This window comes from Anguilla anguilla, chromosome 1 (assembly GCF_013347855.1).
Source record: "Anguilla anguilla isolate fAngAng1 chromosome 1, fAngAng1.pri, whole genome shotgun sequence".
NCBI lineage: Eukaryota > Metazoa > Chordata > Actinopteri > Anguilliformes > Anguillidae > Anguilla > Anguilla anguilla.
The window spans coordinates 58741347-58760353 of NC_049201.1; the positions used below are offsets into that span (position 1 = coordinate 58741347).

Sequence of the window (19007 nt, forward strand, 5' to 3'; positions counted from 1 at the left end):
TCACTTCTGTATGTAATAAGTACCACCTTGCTGGACAAAAAAAAAAAAAAAACCTGCATCCACCATGTCTGCTTAAATGAAATCCATATCTTTATTTTTACTGAATTTATATTTTGCTTACAGAAGCAAGCTTGCACACAAAGTACTTCCCATTTTTTAAAAAATGTTTCACAAATTAAAGGAAGATATGCACCTAAAATAAATAAATTAAAAAACAAACAAACAAACAAACAAAAAACAAAATAAACCAGCATTACAAAATTGATCTGAACACTGTCAGATCCTAATACCTACACAAATGCACATCAGAACAATAACACCATGCTGTCTGTGAACATAAAAGCAGCCAAATTACAAAATGTGTGAATAATGGGGTGAATAAAGTGGTGGCATGTCTAACACACTTCATATGAAAGAACGTTACTGCCCCCTGTCCAGTATTGTTGGTCTAAAGCTGATTCAACTTCTACAACAAAAAAACAAACACGATCCAATTGGAATTATAAACGGAGAGAAACAGAAGAAACATGCAGGGGATGGTGTGAAAACGTACCTGTGGACGAGGCGTCGTACCTGCCTAGCATTCGGTTTTGGAGTGAAACAATTGAGGTGGCAGTACAACAGCGATCACAAAACAAGATCTTTAAAATCGTGTTTTCTGTATATTTTGTAAAAGAGATTATTGTATTGGCTTTAAACAATCATCTTTTACATTTTTATTTTAAAATAATAAATATATTAATGGACACTCTTAACCAGAATTTCTTACACAGCTCACATTCTTTACAACGCATTTGGATATTTACTGAAGCGGCAACGTAACGTAAGTAGCCTACTTTGTTCAAGGGTACAGTGGCATGTACTTTATACAGTCTATGGCTCCACCCATAGGCTCCAACTATGAATCAAACTAATGTCAGAATAACAAGCTGAGTTCCATATTCAATATGCAGGACTAATTAAGTGTATTTATTAAAGAATGAATTGCACGATGGCCTCGTATTTTCTACCCCTGGAACGCTGGTCAAAAAAAAGTATTATCATGTCGTTCATAGGTCTCACTTATTTTATTGGTTAGTTCATTTGCTGCCATCTAGTGGCTGCTGTAGCCTACTAGCAAACCGTCCTCTTAGGACAAAACCACCCATTCAAATAAAACTTAACATACCAACGTTAATGATGAAGCCATTTTTACAAAAAACGAATTAATATTTGGATGAAGTCCATCAATCAGACATAGTCGTGATAACTCTACTAGCTTGACTGCACTACTGAGCAAGCAGTTGCACTTTACAGATTAGCCCAATATGGCCGTTTGGCTTGATGAGTGTCTGATGGTCTGACCTTACCTGACCAAACCTAGAGACTACTAATAATGATGTCATCTTCCACTTGATGAGTCAAGGGAAATGGCAAATTAACGTGGGGCTGGAGTAGATGGAGGTCTGAAAATTTTAGTAGTGTTTACATTCGGTAACAAGCCAGACGTGGACGTTTACGAGTATAAGCCAATTGGGCGAAAACCATTCACAAAGTTTTTTTTTTTTCCCCAGTAGGGTACAGCTAGCGATTAGCCATAGTAGGGCAACATTTAAAGCACTTTAAACTAGGCGTACCTAATATATTTATCGAGCTCCAGTATTTCTTGCTTTTGTTGAACTAACGTAAAGAAGTTATTTCATATCGCTAGTTAACCAAGTAACTTTGCATAACTATAAGAACGTAGTTACAGCAAATGCCGATCTAAAAGTCGACACTCTTTTCTGTGTTTTTCTTTTTTTTTTCATTCTAATTCCACTGTTGCAGGCGAAAGATGGGTAACGTTAGCATACTAATGATTGGCATTGGAAAATATTGAAACAACGAATAACTTAAGCTTGCTCGAAACTGTGGTTACTTTTAATAGCAAAGATAGATCCGTTGTGGTTAGCTTATTAGCCAGGCAGTTACTCAAGTTAACCTTATTTTTCTTCGCCAGTCAGTAGGTTTTAAACGTTTTAATCGTGAAAATGATTCAGTCGTCCTCTTCTGGTAGAGTCAAATTAAACCGAACCACCATTCGGAAAGACAGCACCGCATTGCCTAAGAAGAGACGGTCGTTTGGGGGTACAAATCTGGCTAAAACTGCAACCCAAAGAACTCCAGACAATCTTACTTTAAACACAAGCGTAGAGAATACAATCCCGGAGTCAATCGGAGAAAATACAAATGTTCTGGAACTGTCCAGTATAAATATTCCAAATGACTATAAGAAGCAGTCAACCGAAGAAAAAACTAATGGGTTTGAACTGTCCAGTATAAATATTCAAGTTGACGGTGAGAGGCAAATATGTCCTACGTTTTCAGAATTAAACAAAGTGAATGCATCGCCCCCAAAATCCACCAAAGTAGAATTACAGCAAGCACCCGAAGAGGATAAAGAGACGTCAAATCAAGCCGAGGGACTCAGCAAAGGTACAGAACAGCCATTAGATCCTAATTTACCATGTGAGCTGAGAAGGAGAGGGGCAGATCCAGGCAAGAGCACCTCTGGTTTCGGGGACATACATGAACGCGCTGGGGGGCCTAACACAAGAAGTAAATCTTCATCGGGGAAAACGTCTTTCAAAGCTTGTCAGTTGGAAAAAATGAAGAGCGAGAGAGTGAAGAGACACAGAAAACAGGTTTGTTGTAGACTTGCTTTGTGCATTTTTGGGAAAGACTCAGATAAAATAGGGGTATCCAAAAAAGAACATTCGATCCAGACCAGAGCAAAATTTAAGACTGGCAACGTTTATGTTGGATATGGGAATACTCGAGGCAACAGAAAGGAAAAGCGACGTGTAGGCAAAGCATCTCTAGTAAGAGCCGAACATACACAATCGATTAGGGGCACGGGCGTGAAAGCAAAAAATAGGCAATCAAAGAGACTAACATTTCAAAGAAAAAGACACAGGAAAGTCCATAACAATGGTACTGCGTATATGAACACGACGACACAACGTCCGTCCTGTTTAGTGGCGGATGGCTCATCAAAATCTCGGGCTGTCAATAAGCGACGTCAAACCGCTTCTTCTGTTAAAAAGGGAAAGGCACAGGACATACTTTGTTTGTGCGTCAGGCAACGGACGAAGAAAGGTTGTCACAGTGGTAAGATCGCGCAGGTCCGATCGTCACGACATGTGGTAGGGACAGCTAAGACGGATGCTAAGTCTACGCATTACATGACGCTGAGGAGAAGGAAAAGTGGTCGTGTTACTGAAAACTGGATTTACAAAGTGCCTGCCAAGAAACCAAGTAAGACGTTTTTGAACATAAGTGAGCTAGCTAACATTAAAGCATATTTTATTTTTCACTCAGCCATTGGAATGATTTATCATTGTGTCGTGCCCCAAGGTCAATGATTTACACTGTATGTAAACTGTTAGCTAGCAAACGTTATGTTCTATGCTATTCTCAAACTATCTAGTGTTGCACGGCGGCCAGATGCTTTTATTTCCATCCTCATCGCTATCTAATGAATTGTAATGTCCTACAATAATTATTTAAAATAAGTTTACAATCAATAAAGATGCTTTTCAGATACCACTTTCAGTAAAAATAACACAAGTGTGTATTAGTCTTGTTAAGAAGGTAGCTTGCAAACTAGGTAGTTGTCCTTGCCAGTTAGGCAGCTTGTAATTTAGCTAGCTATGAAAAATGAGGCCTTAGCTTATAGTAGGAATTGGAGCTACCCACGTTGGTGTTTGCTACTGCTAACTAACTTGAATAGAATGGACCTGAGATAGCTGCTCATTGTTCATATTTTCAAATTCTGACTAAAGTCTTTGGCATTAGCTAGTTAGTTTTGTCATGTTTTTCTGTAGAAATGTTCACAATTTTTTCATGCTCGGTGAATTACAATTTCTCTTCAGTTCACATTATTTAGTTAACTAGCTGCACTGAGGTGTATCATCTCAAAATTGTATATTTAATACTTGATATACTTGTAAAAATGTCATCTTCAGCAGCCAACACAAACATGCAGGCCTGTTGATGCACAATTCTTATGCAGGACATGTCTGGCTGAAGTAATATATGACTCAATTGAGTATATTTGTTTTTTTGTTTTTTTCAGATACTGAAGGGAATTCTGCATTTCGCCCAAATTCACATCAGATCTTGTGTGACCATTCTGGTGAGAATAATAACAAAAGGTTAATTAAAAGCCCATGCTGTACAACATGTTGTGATTTCAAGTATCTTCCCCCACGGATTTACAGTGCGGCCAAACTACAATCTCACAAGCCAAGCAAAACCCCAGCTAAAAATCCCATTGAGCAGGGATTAAAAAAATGGGAGCCTGGTGTGGGATATAATCCATTTGTGAACCTATGTGACATTTTGAAAGTGTCAAAAGTTCTTGCTGATCAATTAGATTCAACGTATGTCATAAACGAGGAACTGAAACAAAAGCCCATTAGATGTTTTAAGAGAGATCATGGGGATCTGATCCATTTAGATAACCAAGATGGACCATGCACCAGTGGAGAGGCAAGACAATCACAGGAAATCAGTAATCAGTACACTGCTCACATGATTGGTCAGAGTGCTAAGAACGCACCCAAAGTGGTAAATGGAGCTTTTCCAGTAGTGGGTTTAGCAGAGATTGTTGACAATCAGAGTCATGCTATTGAGACACAGCCGGGAAAGAGAATGAGATTATCAACTGAAATAATCGGCAGTACACCTCACGATTCAGAGATTTTCAGGGAACCTGATACTGCTATTCAAATGGGATGTTCAACAACTGCATCAACCTCTCATGAGAAGAGACCCTTGTCCAACACCATGCTACACTGTTCTACTGGCCCAGGACATAAATCAGAAAATTGTAAGCATAAAGATGCAGTCCAGGGTAACATATCTCCTGTAGTAAGCCGTATAGTCATGGTGGGGGCAGAGGAAAGCGGGCACCCTGGAGAGTCTTGTACAGATGACTCTGTGGATGGGGAAACAGAAGATGAGAATGAAAGGCCCAACTTTTCCTCCTGTCAGAGGACAACCCCTTCACAGGTATGGGCTCGCCCATCCTGCGCCCGGGTCTACATCTCCTGGCCTTTTAGGGAACGATTGTCCTCTACAAATGGTTGGGATGTGAGTGTAACTAGTCTATCTGTATCGGTGCCATCATCCGCAAACACAGCATCTTTAGTGACTCTTAGTGCTTCACCTCTCTATAACTCTTCTGTCACTGACACTCCTGGTAGCCAAAATGCATCCCATTCTTGCGAAGCGGCGGACTCTTCACCATTACAGGGTGAAGCCAGTGACTTTCGAGATGGCTCAGAACACTTGAGGGCATCTGAAACAAATGGAAGCATCTCTGAAAAACACTGTGTCTCAGAATCCTTAAGCCTTGTTAATGGGTCTGGTGTGTCAGCCCAAATCACGTTAGTGTTACAGCACAGTGGGCAGTCTGCTGAGGTTGTGGAGCTCCAGCAAGATCCAAAATTATGCAGTTCTGCCACAGATTATTCGTCCAAGTTTGTACAGGAACAAGGTACTTGTAGGGAGGCGAACTTGGAGCCACAGGTATGTGAATCTGATCATTTACGTAGGCAGAAGTTGCTGCAGACCAAGGCTCCCCCAAAGCCGTCCAGCAAGTCTGTGAATCAGGCTAAAAGTCCTAATGGCCTTAACTTTCCAGCCCCTTGCGCCCCCCTCAATGGCACCACGAAGTCTCCTCACTTCAGTTCCACCTGGAAAAGGTACATCATGCCTTCTGGTCTAGCTCAGGGAGAACATCCCCGTTGTGTGAGCCAGGCGCAAAATTTGAGGGCTCGTCTGGAGGTTAGCACAGCCCTTGCGCAGGGATCCTCTGGGGATGACGCCAGCAGCATGTCCTCTGATGATGACCTGATGAATGAGGTGCTTGCGCCCTGTGGCGAGATCATGTGCGAGATCCGGGACACGGGACAATCCTACCGATGTTCCGCCCCTGTTGAGGAGGGGCCATCTGGGGGGACAATTGACTTGCTGAAGGCCTATGAGCAGGATGCCATTGTCCTGGATGTAATTCAGGATGACCCGGAGCTGTTTGGAAATGTTCCTGAAGTGGTGCCAGTCGTGAAAAGTGAAACCCCTCTGGCGTCTAAGGTCATCCATCCAGCGAAGACATATGTTGTGAAGAACAACCACAAGATCACTTGGGAGGATGCTCAACTAAGGTATACTGCTTTTTTTTTTTTAATTTACTGTTTTTTCAGTTTTCTGTTGAATCCTATTCAGAGGTTCTGTGATAGATTGATGTTTCCTGCCTTATCCATCCTTACTGTATGAAGTGCAACTGGAAGCGATGACCTTGGGCAGCAAGATTCCAGGAAAAGAGTTTGTAGAAGCATCTTGCCTATTGAAATAGGTAGGATATGCCTGCACTGACACCTCAGACGTACTTCTGCACTGATACCTGTGTGCCCCATTATTAATGCTATAGGCCTATATGTATGTAACGATATTTAAGAATTTGGATCCTCGTAGGAACTGCCAGATTTGGTGTGGTGTTATGCAAATCATATGCTAACTTTTCTCATCTTTTACAATACAAGCTATCATAAGTATTGCTTTCAGATTTTATTGCTATGATTCTTCAGATGGATATTCTAATGGTGATCTGCCTATGTTAAATGGCCTAGCAGGGGGAGGATTTCACACAGAAAGCAGTCTTCCTGTACAGAAGGTGTGTTTTCTCAAATATTCTCACATCTTTCAAATGAATCGTCAGCCCTCATGAATTACATTGTAACGTTAACTATTTAAGGTTAAAGCTTTTGTTTAACGTGTGACATGAAGTAAAATGTGGTTGCTTTTTTCCGGGTGTTCAAACATAGAGGTTTATGTTTGTTCAAAGTACTTTGTATGAATTAACATACCTGTTTGTGTTCACTAGAAGCCTGTGATATTTGAAATGAGTGCTTCCTTGTTGATCATGTTAGAGCCACATCTTGGCTCTGTTGATAGGCCTAATGAATTCTGTGTGTTAAAAAAATGAGTAGGCCTATATACAGTAGAAGCTGCCATGTGGTGTGTCCAGCTAAATCACCAAATCTTAGTGAAGTCACACCCCCAGTGCAAGAGTGGCCTGATGTTTATCAGTATGACAAAATTTGTACATGCAGTACATGGCCAAAAGTATGTGGACACCTGACATCCAACATTTCATCCAAAATTGTGCATTAATATGGAGTCGGTCCACTCTTTGCTGCTATAACAACCTCCACTCCACTTTTGTACATTGCTTTGGATAAACGTGTCTGCCAGAAAAATTTAATGTAATGTCCACTCTTCTGGGAAGGCTTTGTAATTGATGTTGGAGCATTGCTGCAGGGATTTGCTTTCATTTAGTCAGAAGAGCATTAGTGAGGTTGGGCACTGATTGGACGATTAGGCCTGGCTCGCTGTTGGCTTTCCAATTGATCCATTTCCATGGACCTCACTGTGTGCCTGGGAGCATTGTCATTCTGAAACAAGAAAGGGCCTTCCCCAAACTGTTGGGGAAGCACGGAATCGTCTAGAATGTGATTGTTTGCTGTTGCATTAAGAGTTTCCGTCACTGGAACTAAGGGGCCTAGCCCAAACTATGAATAACAGCCCCAGACCAAAGGGTGTCCAGACACTTTTGGTCATATAGTGTATGTTTTTTTACTCTGTATAGGCTTTTGATAATGCAGTAAAAAAAAAAAAAATCCAGTTTTACACGAAGCTCACTTAACGGAAATGTTGCCTTATTTATTTCCACATAACAGGGCACCACTGACAGTCCACAGAGCAGTGTCTGTGAATGGCTCTGGCCTGATTTTAAGACCAGGTAAATAACATGCAAAAAGGCCTGTCATTGCTGTGTTTTATTTCACCTGTAGTTCTTCATGTGCAGTCACGGGTAAGGATATCGGCCATTTCTGTTGTAGTTTCCAGGGAGGTGCCAGGTTGAACTCAGGAAAGGCCAGTGCATGCACCAGTGATGATGTATGGGATGCTGGTGAGAGAGAACACTCCCACGCCTTTTGTCACAAAAAAGTTCATGATTTGATCCTGCCAAGGTCCCTTGTATGAATGTGGAATAGTTCCAGAGATGTCTAGCAGTCTGTTAATACATCCTGGACTTCATTTTATTTGCTTCCATAATTTATGCATCTGATTATCTGGCGAGAATTAAAGGGACTACTAAGTAGCCTATGTTTCAAGTAAAATAAACCTTTGCATTACTCTGTGTGGTCTGTCTTAGGTTTGGATGGTGACCCTGTCCAGACTAACGTGATTAAGGATCTGAGTGCTCAGAGTGCTGCTTGGACAGCTGGATCAGTGAGTTCATTCTATCGTTAGCTGGAGTCCAATCAATGACCCAACAAATAGTGCCACATTGCAGTTTTCTGTGGCCTGCTGGTTTCTTGTGCTCACATGGCTTTTTTTCTTTTTGTTTTCTTTACAGCTCAGTGACCTGAGTGAGGGTAGTGAGATGTACTGTAAATTTTACTTCAGTGAACAGTACACCTGTTACAGGAATGTGTGTTGGTTCCTGCACCTACCTGTAGAGGGCGATGAGAAGGTAGGGCTAGAGTTGTAGATTGTCATATAACAACCTTCTCTTCCCAAGACTCATGGGCCTTACTACACAATTGGTTAAAAGGAAAATAATCACAAATAAATAAATCACTGAATGTATCACATTCATGTGCTACTTAATTTTTATGTCCTTGCGTTCTAGTCATTATGAAAAGCTTAGGCTTCCTTATCTTTCTTGATACTTCCCATGATGCTTTTGTCTTGTGTTTTCAGTTCTGCATGGCTGCTGTGCAAAAGCTCCTCAGTGGGAAATCCTCTCATTTACTCCGGGCAGGTAAAGAGCACACAGTAGCTAACCCGCAGAGTCTTTGTGCTTATCACTGACGAGTGGGCAACCCAGGATTCTGAGAAAACATCAGGGGCTAGTGTCTGCTCTGTGTATAACTTGGACCTTCCATGTTCCCCAGAAAATGTCTTTCTCATGATTAAAACTGATTTCTGTTTTAATAAAACCAATTCAGTGAAACCTTAAGAAATAACTAACTGTTAAAAACGACAAAACCAATATTTAGTGGTTATTTTATGTTGCAGAGGACGGAGGCAAACCCAATAGATGAAACCCCTAATTGTGGTGGGCTTTTTGACACCTTTTAATAGACAGTGTTTGACTTTGGCCTCATTCATATTACTCATCCCCATTTCCCATTATCAAGGTTTTGAAGCTTCTTTTTTGTGCAGTAAATCCTCATGCTTTTAGATTTTCACTACATAATTTAGCCATTTTCTTCCTCCTAAAGTGTTGGAGTTTTTTCCAAATGTGATATCCACATGATATCTACTCTTAGATTTTTTGTAAAGATATGAAACACAACAGTGTGTCTGGACTGGGAGAGGACTGTGTGTGGTGAGATGTAATGTTTCTGCATGGTATTCTTTACTGTGAATAGTTGCTGGTTAGTGCCAGAAAAAACAGTGATGCAGGTAGAAGCATCTGAGTAACACCCTTGTTTTTTATTGGTGTGGTATTTATTAAATTCAGCCACAGGATTTTCCTCCTTTTGCTTCCAGCTGCAGTGTTTACTGGATACTATCGGAAGTGTGCTCCTGGAGTCCATTTTGAAATGCGCACGCTGAAATCACTCCTGTCAGCTCTGTTCAATCAGGGCATTGTGAAAGACCAGCTTTCTGTGCTTAGAGTAATGACTCCATACAAGATACTGGTAAGATGATCTGCATGCTTTCTTCCCAAAACAAACCACACTTAAACTTCTGGCTTGCCATGTTTCACATGTTGTTGTGTTCATTTGAGTCACATAACTCACACTGTGACACTTCCTCTGCAGCCACCAGTAGAGTTCATCTCGGCGATGTTCGAGCGTGTGAGTGTGTGGGGTCTTCGAATAGCAGTCCCAGACCTTATAGATGTGACAGCCAAGGTGAGTTATGCTCACTTGACATGTCTTTCTCCTTTCATTCTATATTTTTTTCACCGTGTGAACAATTCCTTTTTTTGTGACTAGAAGACAGTTAAATAATTCAATAAAAAAGATTAATGAAACTGATTAAACTAACATTCAGTACATAGTTATGGTGTTATGCTACAACAGTGATTTTCTCTGCTTGCCTATGCATGAATACATTCACACTGGTACAGTTGTCTCACTTTTTGTGCCATTTTGGTGGCTGTTGTGCTCCACAGTGCGTGGAAGCGGGTCAGGTGTTCACCACTGAGAACTTTGAGTACATGCAAGGTCGTCTGGAGCTCCTGAAAACACCCAGCAGCCAGATGGAAGTCTTCCTGAACATTAAATATAGGTGCTCCCGTTCTTCTGCGAACATCTGAAGTTTATAAAACCGCTGAAGGGCGCAAGTGACACAGTATTGTGGAGTAATTCAGGTATGACAAAGAAACATTTGTGTGTTTTCTCAGAGTTCGGGAGTCGTCTGTAGCCTGGACGCCAGAGGTTGGAGATCTGGCTATGGCACTTGCTGAGGTGGAGGTAAGAGTCAAGCTTTTTCCCAACTACATTTTTGTGTTCGTATGCACACACATGTACACGCATATAAATACAGTGCCCTCTATAATGTGGAGTGCTCTTTTGTACGTTGAAAATATTTTATAGAATTTATTTTTTGTACTGTTATGAGTAACTGATAATGATAATAAATATAAATGTATGAACCATAAGATAATTACATTTAGAGAGAGACATGCATACACATACATACATGCAAAAACACATACATTGTACCCCAAAGAAAAAAGTATGTGTGGATTCAGTCATTTTTTCTTTACCAAATAAATGAAAGCGTCATATTTTTAAATGGATTATGGTAAATGTTTTGAATGGGTTATTGTATACATGATGGACCTACTAATAGTTTGTTTTTCAGTCGATGAGCTATAGGCGTAGGTAGGATTCATTTAGAAATGTGGCATTTGTAAGGTAGCTGCAGTAGGCTACCAGTAGTTAACACTGGAAACGCCACAGCAGTTCGTTCGACCCGTGTCACATGAAGAAAATCGATTAACCTGCCATGTATGCAACTTTTCCTAAACATACATTAACATTCAGATCTAAAATGAATATCAGTATTACATCAGGAAATAAAGTTATGAATTATCAGTGAAGCATATCCACTTAAAACAATATTGCTTAACAGTTGGCATGGTGAGCTACTTTGAACCACCACATTTGCATTATAAATAATTACATGTATTACCGCAATTTCGATTGGTGTTCTCAGTACACTTTAATCAACAAAAATATCCTCATTTGAGCTGTCCAGCTGTAAATGAACACTACAGAAGTTAGCCAGCCAAACAAGTGACGGAAGCTCTCAACTGGAAATACAGACTGAAGTACGGATTCATTTTTGCAGGCATGTACTGATTTCTAACATACGCTGTGCGCTGATGGACATGGCAGTTTGACAGGGTTCATGGCGTTTACGGTCACTGGAGATTTTTCCATGCGTATTGTTACGTCCTGTCTGTTGCTTCTCACTCTGTGATCTGTCTCTCCAGTGCTGTAAAGAGCAGCAGGACTGGACCAAGCTGGGGGGCGTGTTCTGCTCTGTGTGCACGTCCAACCCCAGCCTGGACGAACTCAACCATCTCTGTGGGAGGATCGCCATGGTGCTCCTCATAGACACGCCTCCCACCTCCCCACTTCCCTTCTGTCAGTTTGTAGAAGCAGGTGAGTTCAAATAATCTATAGAAAATTAAAGAAATTCAACTCTGTTATGATTTCTGCACACCTCTACTAAAATTCACACCGCTGTTCATTGTTAGAGCGTGGCTTGTTGAAATAATTGTTTTTTGTACTTTTCTTCTTGGTTTTCTAGTTTGTCAAGGAGCTTCTGTTGGTGGTTTGGTCAAAAGCTTACTTGGACGCATCGGTGTTTCTTTGCTGTTGAGATATTACCAAACACAGCAGTGGACAAAGGTAACGAAGACTGTAAAATGACATTGAATAATACATGTAATACATCTATGACAAAACATTCATTGGAGGAGAGTACAATATTGAAAAGTAGAATACAGAACAATCAAAAATGAAAGGAACGAGGAATTATCTGAGACCAACATCTCACATTTCTAATCTGATCTAGCTGGGAACATATAACACAAACCTCACAAAAAAGTATAACTGTTAGTGGAAAGCAGTTGAACTGTGTTGCACAGAGGTAACAAAGACTAGATACAGATTGTGTCTGTGGTGATTGTAGAAATGTTAGCTTCAGTGAAATGGTTTATTCTTTTGCTTTGTCCAAACTGGAGTCTCTCCTTGTTTGCTGATTAATGTTTAGTTTGAAAAGGCAAAATTTACATTGTCATAATTGGAAACGAAAGCTGATCATGTGACTAAGCAAAAACTCTTTAGAACAGGGCTGTTGCTGGAGATCTACCATCCTGTAGGTTTACATTTCAACCCTAATTTAGCACACCCGATTCTACTAATTAGCTGCTCATCAAGATTTCTTGCTCAGTGGTTTTCAAACTCGGTCCTGAGGATGCTGGTTTTTGTTCCAACCGCAGTTGCAATCCCATAGCTTTAACACGTTGTTAATTTGTCTTAATTACACTTTTCCTGTTTTGAGAGATTATTTACCCTCTTTAGCCACATTGTCAGAAATAGCTATGCATAATGAATAAGTCTCATTCACATTGGTAGATTGCAAATGATTACATAGAGAGGTCAGTTTTTTAACTGATCAGATTAGAGTGAGGTGAATCAATTGGCTCCTAATTGCTTTACAAAAGATAAAAAGCACAACCTGCATTACCTTTACAGTGCGCTTTAGGAAGGCTTAGCCCTTGATGACGGCTTACTCACCTTTTGTGACACTTCATGTTGTTTACCACACAACCCCAAGGCAGACCTAATGATGACATCACTGTAACCAGTAACTTTTGATGACATCACTGTAACCAGTAACTTTTGATGACATCACTGTAACCAGTAACTTTTGATTGAGTGTTCAGCTCAGTGTTGAAGGAAGGAGTAGAGATGGAAATAGAAAGGCGGGGAGCGTTGGAGTTGGCGAATAGTAAAGGCACCGTGTTAATGAGGTATCTCGCAGGGGACGAAGCTGCTGGACGCCCTCAATGCTTTGAAGGTGAATTACTCGACGCTCAAGGGCCTGTTTGCAGGAGACGGCAGCGTGTCACGGTGCCGGGTCATAAGCATAGCCGCCGAGGTGCTTCTGGGCTGTGGGAGCATGGAGAGCGCGCTCAGTGTGCTTAAAGGTAAAACGCACACATATTCCTGCCACTGTTCCAGGGCCAAGCCTCTGCCTATTAAATGATCCTTAATTCCCTTTTGAAGGTTAAGTGTACCTCAGTGGGGAGCACGCTCTTCGAGTTGGATGGTAACTCTTGTACAGGGCTGGTTTAGAGGTGATTTGGGCAGAACCTGATTAATAAAGATGTGATTGGGTCACCCGGTTCTGAGCTTTTGAGAGAGCCCCATGCTGTCAGTGCTGCAGTCGGTCAGGACTCCTGTGACTGTATGGCATTGAGAAAGCAGCGTGGCACTTTGTCTTTCAGATAACGAGTGGATCCTCAGCTCCCCCTTGTGGCAGTGTGAAGAGGCGGACGTGGTGCACCGCCACAGCGTGCTGTGTCGCCTGGCGGAGTGCGCCACCCAGAAGAGCATGTTTGAGGAGACACTAGAGATCCTGACCAATTTGCCAGATGTGCAGGATGTTAAAGGTGAGGGAAGAGTTTCTATCTGACTGCTGAGGGGATTGGGAAGTCCTCTGTGAAGGACCTCCAGTAAGGCCCGATCATGAAATAGTAGCTCTGATGGGGTTTTTTCTTCAGACGTTTGATTTGAAGTGACTCTGATTCATCACATTATATTCATATGTTGTTCGATTTTCCACTTGGGTAAAAGCAGTGTCTGTGGTTCTATAATTCACAGCCATGATTGAACAACCAATTCTTAAGCACTTAAACTGAGGATTAACAGTTGCAACAGTAACTAACAGCACATAAAATGAGCTGTTAGTTTCAGATTATTCCCCACACTTTCTACTTCCCATCACTTGGGTACAGATTAATACTCATCTGTCCATAAGATTGTGTTCCAGAATAGTCCTATGTACTTTCTTAGCTAACTCTAATCTGGCCATTCTTTTCTGGAGGTTTACCAGTGGTTTGCATCTTGCGATGAACCCTCTGAGGTTATGCTGGTGTAGTCTTGTCTTTATGGCAGTCTCTGAAACATCTGTGCCTTCATCCTGGAGAGTGTTCTTGATCTGTTTGACATTAGAAAAATAGTTTTTCTGCACAACTGTGAAAGTGTTATTTGGTCATCCAGTGCAGTGGTCTTCTGTGTGCTGCCAGGTTGTTTGCTATTGCTGAGCTCACCTGTGCATTCCTGCTTCTATAATCTCTAGTTGATTTTGACACGCCCAATATTTGGCTATGTCTCTGATGTATTCTGATTTTTCAGCGTCATTGATGGCCTGTGTTACTGGGATTGACAGATCATTGGCATGTTGAGGGAGAACAGCAACAGTTACTAAATGCAAATGCCACACCTAGAATCAAGTAGACCTTTTGTTACTTTTCTTGTGCATGAACTAACGATGCAGCGACACACTGGTGGCCCAAATCCAACTGAGCAGCCACACACACACACACAAATACATATGCACACAGTTGAATGCAAAAGTATTGGGACAGGTGTGCTAAATTGGTTGTATTTCAAATTAAACTATGACTATGAGGCAAAATTCACCATGTCTGGATTTATTTCATATGCCTTTTTGTAACTATATTACAACAATGCCATTCAGTGAGTGAAGTCCAGCTCTTTCAAGTTTAGATATGAACTGGGTATCTCTCATTTCTGAAGTATGACATATAAAGCTAACTACTTGGGCATGGCTGGCAAACTTTGCCCAATCAGGGAAGCTATGCTGTACTACCTGATGTTGCAGTGCAGGTTTTATCTAACGCTAACACCTGTTGCTGTGCAGTAAAATGTTGGCAACAAAATTAACTTTGTCTTGTCAATACAATAGAGTACATGTAATGCAATAAAAGGTGGCCAAGTATATTAAGCCTGACAGCAGTCTAGCCTTGGATTTGAGCATTTAATTAGCAAGCAATGTTGTAAAATAATCCAATGGGCACATACAGGAGACTGGGAAGGATGATTTCTCTTGATAAAGAAAATGCACTTGCGGAGATTCCCCATGTAACATTCAGTGCCCTCCATAATGTTGTAATCAAACAGTTCACATGGGGTCACAGCCGTCAAGCAGTCATTGCATGCAAAGGATATGCGCTTAAGTACTAAACATGAACTAGAAAGGTTACAATTCCTGAAGGAATTGTGTGGGCTTGCTTTCCTGAAAATTATTACCAGAATACTTGTCTGGTAATAAAAGTATTAGCTCAGAAAAAGTGCAATAGCAGCAAAATGATATGGTAAAAGCTTAGATATTTGAGTACGAGTGCAAGGAGGAGTCGATGAAGGTTTTTTAGTGAGAGAGTGGACAAATAGCTGAGCGTTTTGATGTCAAAGAAGTCTAGAAAGAGTCAAAATTGAAGGAGCTGTGACGAGTTAGAAAAGTGCAAAAAAATGCTGAAAAACCAAGTGCCAAACTCTAGGATCTGAACATTCAACAATGCTTTCCTATGGAAAAAATTGCTCAGAAAAAGTGGAATATTTAAAAAATTTAAAAAATCTGAATACAAGCAACAATGTCTGGAACTAGCCGGTCATTTTGGTGTAAACAGTTTGAATGAATTGCAAAAACTGTAGGACTAGTTAGAGCTAGAAGAATTGGGTGGAAAGTGCAGATAATAAAAAAAATATGAAAGATAGCAGCAAGCCCACTAACTATTGGTCTACAATGTACTGCTATTTGAGGTCATGTGACTGCAGGCTATGTCCTGTCAGTCTGAGGCACTAATTATGGTTGATGGTAACAAATACCTGTCCTTTCCATATGATGCAGTTGATCCCGCCCAGTACAACCTCGTCTTCCACCTACATCTCAAGGCCTGCTTAGAGAAACCGAATTTGACTGTTGCTTCAAACATAGCAGAACTGATGTTTACAAAGAAGATTGAAGTGGATATGTGCGTTCTGCAATTACTCATACACAAGCTTGGAAAGCAGAATGCTTGGCAAAAGGCACGCATTCTGTACAGAAGTAAGTAGCCTACTTGCGGCACCCTTCACCTGTGAAATCCCTCTTTCACCTTTTTTTTCAAGCCTGATGCATGCTGCTTAATTTTAGGCCTGACATAGCTCTTTTTCTTTGGTCAGCAGTTGCCATGACTCTGCAAAGCTCGCTACATGTATGTTGAAATCATTTCATGCCTTAATGGTCCAGACGATTCAAATTGTGGTTATATTCTTCTTTAAGTTTTTGAACCAGGTTATCAAGTTTGTGAGTTCGACGAAGTATTAAAACAACACATCAGCAAAGAATTCACAGTTTTCAGTTTCCTGGACCGTTAAAACCTTGACTCGTGATCCGCGTCATGCCCTGCGAGCGCTGACCATTTCTTCACTGAGCACCCATTGATTCCCTCCGGTCTTTGCCAAGTGTCTGCTTTTTAGAGCGGAGATAAATGACCATCTTCCAAAAAAGAAAAAAGAAAACTCCAGAGACACTAATGGACTAATGTGATGAGTGACAGCTGCAAATGGTTTAAGAGAAACAGTTTGGGGGGCTCATAGTAATGATCAGGATACCTGTATAGCCTACTTTAAGATATTAAGTTCACAGGTCCCTTGACCCTCTCTATTCAACATTTGTAAGAAGATACACCATAAGAAAAATAAGAAACATTTAAGTATCTGCTAAGCTTAAAAAAAAAAAAAAAAAGTGTTCAGTTGGAAGGAACTGAGTGGGTTTTCTGGATTTTGTTTGTGGGAAATGTCATGTTTGTTGCTTAAATAACAGTATGGTTACTGCAGTACAGAATACCACGTTTTAGACATGTAACGTGATGGGTTGGTGATGCTATGGTGGCCAAGATATTTTCACTTTCAAAGGGATGCAGTTTGTTGTACCACCAGTAAACACTTCCTGCACCGAAAGCAATTGAGTAGGTGTGTAGTCTTCCCAGTCAGAGCTGCACTCAGTCAAGCTTGTCAGTTATAGTTCTTCTGTGAATAATGAATGAAGCTGTCACTTGTATCATGACCTCTTTCTTTCATGTTTTAAGAGCAAAAATATGAGTACACACCAGCATTATTGCCTATATATTAATTTACATGGAAAACCTGCCTTGTTTTGGGGACCCCTATGCCCTACACACTGGTTGTTCCTGTTCTCAACATTGGAATCACAAAAGAACAAGTTCAACTCTGTTTACTGGGTATTTGAACTTACTTGAATTATCTGTATATTAATCCAAGTACAGGTATTTTGTTGTGCTCAATCACATTAAAAACTCATATGAAGTAGCTGTGCCAATGAATGGTAAAGAATGTATTGCTATCATAAAAAGTAAATACATTCTTTCAGTGCTCTTGCTTGCTCTTGTCCTCTGGTCCCAGGTGCACTATCCATGGGATGTTACCCACAGACCCAGATGAACAAGTACTGCCGAATCCTACCCATCCCACACTCTCTGAGTGAAGTAGAGATGACGCTTGCCCTCGAGATGTTCATGGTGTCCAATGCCACTGACATTCAGAATCCTGGTTTCTTCCCACATGCTCTACAGATTGTGTTAAAATGGTGAGCATTGTTCTGCACTTCTGTTATTTCGAACCTTGTCATTTTATCATCTGTAATTTATTGATTGTTTTTTCTTTCTTTCAGGAAAGGGGGCACTGAACTGGTCAGTGAGACTGACCGCCATGCGGCCATTAGCCGCCTCTTGTCTGCAGCCCAAACTGCAAACCCCAAACTGGTGATCAAATATGCCACAGTCAACCTGAACCAGGAGCAGGTGTTCACCCTGGACTCCATTTCCGCCTGCAAGTGGCTCTCCCGGAACTTGGACTGGGCCTCCAAGCTCTGGCTGCCCTCAGACTCAAAACCAGAGAGCAAGATCAGCCCCCAGGCTTTATCCACTTAGATAGGAGGCCACACTACTGTATATAATTCCTTCGTGTACCATATATAATACACATGTTCTTCTCAGGAAAACTTTGGAACATTTGTTTGATTTATTTTTTCAGTTTGGTTCAATTAACTTCAGACTCCTGCTTCCTCTGAACTTGGGTGGGGGTTCTGGCTCCAGTTGAACTTTTCGTAATTTTGCATCGTGTTTCCCTCCATCTCTCAGGTGAATGTTTCCACCTGTTGGGTGACTTTCCTTTTACAGGGTTTATTCACTGAATCACCTATGCTGCAGAAATCTGGCCTCCATTGTCTTGGCTTGACTTGAAGTGGGTTTATAGTTATAGTTGGAGAAGTATTTTTATTTAATCTTGATTTACTATATATTTTTTTTTACTTAATGTTAAGTAGAAGACGACATGTTAATACTTGTATTTTGTAAGTAGAGTATATGATTGCACTTGGAAATTACGTTTGGCCTTAAAAATTGATGCATTTAACAATGGATTTACCATGTAAATCGTAGTATTCTAATTACTGTACTTAAGGAGGGAATTCTTAATGTGTTCTATATTTCTCAAATATAATAGTCATAAAATCAAATTTCAGTGCAGATTCTGGTATTACAGCTGGTAATATATCTCCTTTACCAGTAAAACAAATCTGCCTCAAAAAGGCATTTTCAGTTTGAGTTTCTGCATGAGTTTGAGTGTCATCAATAAAAAAACTTTTTTTGTCCGATATTCATTCCTTGCCATCTCTCTGGAAAGTCAAAGTGATGCAGTGGCAGTAATCAGGAAATTGGTCTATAAATGAAAATACTACTGTCCTGGTATATTTTGTGCAAAACAAAACTACTTCCTCTCAAATGTAAACATGTATCTTAAGTGTTACAAAATGGCCTTGATCAATTAACTTGACAATTGCCTGCATTTGACACA

The 19007-nt window shown here is 40.7% G+C and overlaps 1 protein-coding gene across 4 annotated transcripts; it reads left to right on the forward strand.

The window, feature by feature from the left end:
* The first annotated feature begins 940 nt into the window (after positions 1-940).
* On the forward strand, positions 941-18809 carry topaz1 (testis and ovary specific PAZ domain containing 1). Of its 4 annotated transcripts, none has more exons than XM_035414148.1 (20): positions 941-3276; positions 4097-6188; positions 6303-6379; positions 6612-6697; positions 7764-7825; positions 7926-7996; positions 8243-8319; positions 8447-8563; positions 8794-8854; positions 9589-9740; positions 9864-9956; positions 10220-10335; positions 10451-10520; positions 11549-11720; positions 11869-11969; positions 13108-13273; positions 13574-13738; positions 16000-16197; positions 17556-17739; positions 17824-18809. In XM_035414148.1, the coding sequence occupies exons 1-20, from the start codon at positions 2010-2012 to the stop codon at positions 18080-18082; spliced, it is 5586 nt and encodes a 1861-aa protein (XP_035270039.1). In that variant the 5' UTR covers positions 941-2009; the 3' UTR covers positions 18083-18809. The 4 variants fall into 4 exon arrangements, with proteins under 4 accessions (XP_035270039.1, XP_035270046.1, XP_035270066.1 ...); XM_035414155.1 differs by having other exon boundaries at positions 6654-6697; XM_035414175.1 differs by having other exon boundaries at positions 941-2663.
* The last annotated feature ends 198 nt before the right edge of the window (positions 18810-19007 follow it).